The sequence below is a fragment of the Cryptomeria japonica genome, chromosome 1, assembly GCF_030272615.1.
Source record: "Cryptomeria japonica chromosome 1, Sugi_1.0, whole genome shotgun sequence".
Classification (NCBI taxonomy): domain Eukaryota; kingdom Viridiplantae; phylum Streptophyta; class Pinopsida; order Cupressales; family Cupressaceae; genus Cryptomeria; species Cryptomeria japonica.
In genome coordinates, this window is record NC_081405.1 from 309,541,729 (window position 1) to 309,549,040 (window position 7,312).

Sequence of the window (7,312 nt, forward strand, 5' to 3'; positions counted from 1 at the left end):
TCTAAATCCAACCATAAACATAACATACCATAATCATAATCTTTAATGACATGGATTAGAAGAGAGACACATAAACGAGGGAGAGATATATTTTGTAAATTGGACATAAGTTCACAACCATAGTTCTTTGATGTTTTGAAAATGTAATGATGCATGACCTAACCACAAACTAGGTAGTGACATCTTCCTGAAATGTCACAAAAAGATCCGTTATTCACATATGGTACAATGGAACAAATATGTGAATTTTGGCAATTCTTAAAGTAATTAATTCTGGACTCATATAAAATAAATTAAAAAACCATCATTTTTCAAACTTTGGAGGTTTTTGCTTCTTCTTTTATGTTGATTGATTCAAAAGATAAGTATTCACTATATATAAAAATGTATATCTTATACTGTACAAATATTCTCTATTATGCGTAATTCTATATAAATTTACGTTTAATCATATTTATAAATCTAAAACTTTTAACATATATTACTATTGACATAGCCATTACACCTCTATTTAATGCAAACATTAGTTATTTAATTTTTTATATAAAATTGTGAATCCTCATGACAAGTTCTATTTCTAAGTAATAATGGTGGCATGTGCAAGTGTTGTCTTTTAATCAATACAATAAGTGTTTTGGACATTGAAATGATGATCAAATCTAAAATTAGATTCTGTATAAAAAGATGATTGAATAGTTTGCATGCGACATCATCATGTGAGGGAACGGAGAAAGGATGTGTCTATTCTGGCTCCAAAAAGGCAGTACGGAGGGACTAACATGCGTGTTAGTCGTGCATTTTACACCGTCGATTTTGCATTTAACGGTCGCGATTGACTAACCCGTCACTAACACGCTGTACGAAAGATCTATTTTGAAGCCAGAATAGCCGTGGCCACGGAGAAACAATGTATTTAATATTATATTGTTAAAAAATTGTGATTGACACGTTGAAAGTTTGAACAGACGATAGTGGGCAACAAGGTAAAGATGACAAGACATTTAATCTGTCCTTTGCCAGCCTAAGGCAATTATCTCCTCCATTACTGAAAGTGCTTTTCATGAATCCACAATCCGAAAATCTACTACAAGAAAGAAAAATATTTCATATCTTTAATTTACAAGATTTGATGCCATTCTCCATTCTCTCAATGATCTCTGATGCCATTCTCCATTCTCTCTCTTATCTCTTTGTCTCTCTGATCTCTTCACAAAAGAATCCATTTCCATTTCTCTTCATACATTCCGCACCTTTTGTTTTAAAATGTCTTCAATCGGTGGAAGTAAAGGAAGTCCATGTGGAATTGAACTTGTTGAACATGAGGGTTTCTACTACGATCCCACCACTTTGGAAGGAATGATGAAAATGTACTCATAGTTCAAAGCACGGGAGGACGATGTGTTTGTGTGGTCTGGAATGAAGACAGGAACCACCTGGTTGAAATCTATCGTTGCCAGCATTATGAGCGAAAGCAAGGGCAACGTTTTGAAGGGAAGGAGCGCCCATGACTTGATACCTCCGTTAGTAAGCAACTACACTTCACGAGGAATGCCTAATGCGTCCACTCTAATTACAGAAATGCCCTCGCCAAGGTTGCTTAGCACCCATTTTCCTTACTCTGCTCTTCCACCTCAAATCATCTCTCTGGGCTGCCGAATTATTTATATCGTTCGAAATCCCAAGGACACTTTCATTTCCCACTGGAAGTTCTTGCCTGCACTGCAAACATTTTTCAATGGTGAAATGACATCTTCTGTTTCCAAGGAAGTATTCTTTGACTCCTTCGTTAATGGTGTCTCTCTCTATGGTCCTTTTGTTGATCATGTCTTGGGCTTTTGGAATGCGAGTAGGAATCAAAGTAACATCTTGTTTTTGACTTTTGAAGATATGAAGCCAGATTCTTTGTCCCAAATAAAAAAGATATCTGATTTCTTGGGGCAATCCTCTTTGACAGATGAAGACATTCGTTGCATAGACAGTCAATGCAGCTTTCAATCTCTTTCCGCTCTAGATGCTAACAGAGATGGTAAACTGAGTTTCAAGAATACTGATTTGAACAATAGATCTCTTTTTCGGAAAGGTGAAGTTGGTGATTGGAAGAATCATTTCATCCCAGAAATGAACAGCCGTATGGATTTGGCAGTGGAGAAGAAGTTCCAAGAAGCAGGCCTGTTCCTCAAGTATGAACTCTGACATAAAGAAACCGTCCCATCAAACTGTGTGTACCCTCTGCTCGTTGTGTCCATTGTTTTTTTCAGAAGTACAACCAACAAAAATGTACCCTTGTCATATTTATGTCGACAAAGCTTGATCTATGTATTATATTAAAGAATACCTAGAATAACGCTATAGTCATTTCATATGTTATAGTAGGGGAAGAGCACCACTAGTTGAATATGTATCAGTTGTTGTGAGGGTTGTTGATACCTTCTGTTCTAAAAATTGAACAAATAAAACCTATTGTTTGAAACATAAAATATCAATTTTTGTTACGAAATGTACCTATAGTTGTTAGGAAATGTACTAATATTGTAAAAAGTAACCAATCAGGTGATGCCATATCACCTGCACAACGATTGGAACCTCTTTTGCACCCCTATTGGTCTCACCTTTTTGGGGGGTTGTTTTATACACCTTGGCAAAAAGCATGTTGATGTGGCACCATATTTGATGATGTGGTGTTGAAAGCTTAGTTATAAGCAAGGGACTTGCCAAGTAAGCTACTGTAAAAAATTGGGAGTGATTTGAAATTTGCACATAAGATTTTAAGAAGCGCGAAGTTAGGGTTCTCAACTACTGGTGCTCTTCCCCTAATAATCTTCATTACGAGACACTTCCAAATAAAATTTAAGACAGTGTGCTCCATCGGTGTTAGAAGCATGAGATTTGAACATATAGTTATTGTTGCACATACAATATGTATATTCTACTACATTATTTTAACAAACAATTTTATGTTAGATGTTCCATTACATGATTACACTCATGGAATGTGTTTAACCTTGTACATCCAAAATAGAAGTAATAATGGTTTTATTAGTTAGTTTAATTAATTTTTAATTTTATTTTCACGTATACAATAAAAAGAATTATAACATTTAATTATCTTTGTCATGTTTAGGCATTTAATTCCTAAGATCATCATTAATTCATCCACTAGCATCTCAACATATTAGAAATTATATTTCTTATATGCATTAGTAAAATCCACCTAAAATGAGGGAGATCCTTAAGGATGCAAGCTTTGAACTGCAACACGTGATGGTTGATAATTGTTCTATTGAGCACATCTGTAATTGAGTTTCTTAAACAAAATACAATTTGAAATCTTATCTCTTGAGTTGGAAGTCTCTTCATCAGAAAAATATTTAACCAAAGATTCCTCCCACCTTACTTCTTTGATAGAAATCTAGCTCTATAAATTCAACTAGAGGTAGGCCACTTTAGTCATGTTGCAACAAATATGTGAAAATAACATAAATATTATGCATAAATCAATGGAGGTAATGATCAATAATAAAAAAATATATTAGTCTATTATTAAAATATTTGTTACAATTTGGAGAGTGAAATTGTAATATAGTAAAAATTGACAATTTATCATATATGGTTGAGTTTTTTATAGTACACTTATTGGATTTTTAATGTCTAATAAGATCCAAAATTATTTAAGAAATAATCAATAAGTATTTTAACATAGATAATTATTTTGTTTCCCAATCAATGAAAAATACATGAAAAGGTGTGAAAGAATTCTAGTATTCAACACTTTTATTTTATATCACTTATTTTCTCATAAATTGAGCATATTTTATCATATCACTTACTATGTGAGCAAGATATTAATCTTCATATTTGAGATGTATTAGGGATAGTGAGGGAGTTTTTGTATTGAAGGTTTAAGAGAAGCATTAGCAAGAACAATGAGGGATCACAGATCAATATTTTATGACCCAAGTGATCTCTTTATATTTTATTTATACCCCAACATAATACTACAAAAGGGATTAGAGATTAATCTATCATGTGAAATCACATAAGGTACTGAGATTACTTATTATTAAGAATCAAATGATAGTCCTAACATCATACATAACCATTGGCCAACTTTCATTTGTTGATATCACTTATATTACATTCCCCTCATTCAAAAATATATTTTGGATCTATCATATATCCATAAAAAAGTCTTCTTATATATATATATATATATATATATATATATATATATATATATATATATATATATATATATATATATATATATATATATATATATATATATATATATATATATATATATATATATATATATATATATATATATATATATATTTTCTCCTTCTTAGTGTACCTTTTTTTTGCATTCTATTCTATTGTATACATATATTTTCCTATTGAGACATGTCCCTTACAAACTAAATATCTTTCTAGAAGTAACTTGTTTTCAAGGTTCCATGCAACATTCTTGTAGAGGCTTGTGAGAGGTTTTCCTACTCTACCTCTATTCTCTACTAATTTTTTGCCAACACCATTCCCTCTTTGAAAACTATGTATTATCCTCAAGAAAAGATAATCAAACAATTGTAAGGATAGCTTTACAGATTTCCTTATAACAGGTTAAGGTTCTATTCCACTAAAATTTGGTTTGTCAAAGAAGTTGGTTATATGTGTTTATTTTTGTCAATAGTTTATCTACTTTCACCAAGGTAGTGGGAATTTTGATTTGCTATGCCAAATATAGAGCTCCCCTTAGAAGGTCTATTGTGCATGCTAACTACAAGTCCAACACTTCTTTTAGTTGTTTATTCTTTAAATCTTCTCCCTATGATCCCATAGCCATTGTATTTTGCATGAAGTTATTTCATTTATGCTCTAATTTTTCTATCAATATCATTTATAACATTATAAGATATACTCACCAAAAGAAAATTGTGTTCAATTCATTTCTCTATCCCTTGATGTTCATTATAAAGTTAGGACATTAGATATAAATTTAGAAAGTGCAATGTTGTCACATTCTATATTCTTTAGTGTCCTTATGTGCTATTGCAATGTAGTATGAGTAGTTGCATACTTTCTTCTTTCTCGATTCATTATAGTCTTCTCAATCTCCATAATGATGGTTTGGTGAAGGTTAGATTTTTTCTAGTATATAAATTGAATGAACTCATCCACTAGAATTTTAATTTTGAATTACCAATGGCTAAAATGAATCACCTTGTAGCTCTTGGAACTTTCTTTCGATGTCACTTCTTACCATTCTCATATATTTATGTTTTGTACATTTTTTTTCAAGACATATTTCCTAGCTACTTCATGAAAAATATCCCTAGGTTGAAACTTCTATCATGAAAAGATATTAGTAATGTCTTCCTAATATCCCACCAATGGAACTTGGGGAATTTTTATGTGGCTATAGGTTGTATTTTCTTTTTTCATTCTAAGAAGTCCTCGATCAATTTCATTGGGGAGGTTGTACTAGAATTGGGTAGTAGCTCCAGATATGGAGGAGAATTTGTAAAAAAAAATTGACATTATAGAGGACTTGTCTCTCTATATGAAGATAGTGGGACTTCCTGATATCTTTCTTCCTCTTTTTGTAGCTTTTTATTGATCCTTTTAGTGGCCCCACTTTGATCTCTTATTAAATTTGTAACTTCATAATCTTTTGGTGATTCAATGGAGTTTTTCTACATAAAATGATGGGAAATGGGACCATAGCCTAGAGACATCAAATGAGATCCCAAATCCATATCATTTCATTAGGGAAAATAGCCACCAAGATCCAACTTCAATAAAGGAGAGTGGGATGTTGTTTATGATTATTTCCTCCTTTTATGTTAGATATTATTTTATTTTAATGTATAATGACTAGGTTATATGATGTATAATTAAAAATATTCAGCATGAACAAAAAGATACAAAATCGAAAGTCGACTCAAAAGTACAAATATAGAAATAAGACTAAACCTGAGCCTAAAATGTCATATTAGAGTGCTAGGTACCCTAGCCTTGGAGATGCTTTTGTTAGCTAAAGATTTGGATTATAGAAAATGGTTATCCATAGATTAATCCTTATAAAATTAAGCTTAAATTTTTTAGATAGGTGTGCCACTTGACATAGTCTAGTAGTTTTGTGTGTTCAAATATAGAGCTATATGTTTTAGTTTTCTCTTTGCAAATATGCAACCATTTTCTATTCGATATATAACCTATACATAGGGAATAGGTAAAATGGTTTTGTTGTCTAGGATTTTTCCTAACTCAAACCTATGGTATGTGTTAACCTCCACTATAGCAATAATGATGAAATGGAGAGCTTACCCCTAGTAGGTCAAAGGCTTAATCTGAGGTGAAATGCCAAATTGATATAATTATACCTTTAGAATTTATATTGGTAGCGATGCAATCCTCTTTAGATGATTCTCCAAGTTTTGGTGTAATAATATGATAAAATATAATACAATGCATGATGAAAACATACTTGAAGATGGCTTGTTGTATCTTGATGCTCCTTGAAATCAAATCTTCTCTTAAACGAAGCAATACTTGCTCTTGAGTTGGAATGATGGAATCAATAGATGATAAGATGAATTAGATATGATCGCTTCAGATAGGTTTCTCAAGGTATTTTCACATTTAGAGGAAATTACAACAATCATATCAAAATATTAAGATCAATCAACAAATGGAATTAATTGGCACACTAAAGAAAGGTCCCAAATAGGATTGTTAAATTATGAGAGGCTATAATTTACAATAGTACATGTATCCCCTACAAGATTGGGAAAGGACAACACTAAGTTTGAGGGATTCGGGTTTTCATATTTGTTGTTACTCGCAAATAGGTCCAACTTATGCATCAACAAGCATATCTATTCCAGATCAGCATGGCACGTTATGAAGATGATTTGTTATTATTGTAAATGCATTGAACCGACATGATGCATCAGATATTGATTCATTTATAAACTATTTTATTGTAACATCTTTAGTGAGCCGACCTACTTAATTGGTCTTAGGTTATGGTATAAATGTAAGATCTCATTTGTGAGATTAATATCGGATTGGGAAAAAGGATTGTAATAAGGTATATGAGAAATAATTAGAGTTGTACACGCAGACATCATTTGAGATTGAAGGAAGGTTTGAAGAAGGCATGTCAGAGCTAAATCGGTATTGAATCCAGCATATGAAGATGCTATTTTAAGCAGTACATTACCATTGGATTTAACCATCCAATTGTAGTTGGTGTGACTCCCATTTTATGTTTGAGCAGTGAGCTCTAGGTATTTGGCCTTTTTGCATG

The 7,312-nt window shown here is 32.0% G+C and overlaps 1 protein-coding gene across 1 annotated transcript; it reads left to right on the plus strand.

Moving 5' to 3' along the window:
• The first annotated feature begins 1,138 nt into the window (after nt 1-1,138).
• LOC131040553 (cytosolic sulfotransferase 5-like) lies at nt 1,139-2,385 on the plus strand. The gene has a single exon (XM_057973496.2). The coding sequence runs from the start codon at nt 1,417-1,419 to the stop codon at nt 2,191-2,193; it is 777 nt and encodes a 258-aa protein (XP_057829479.2). The 5' UTR covers nt 1,139-1,416; the 3' UTR covers nt 2,194-2,385.
• Nucleotides 2,386-7,312: the final 4,927 nt, after the last annotated feature.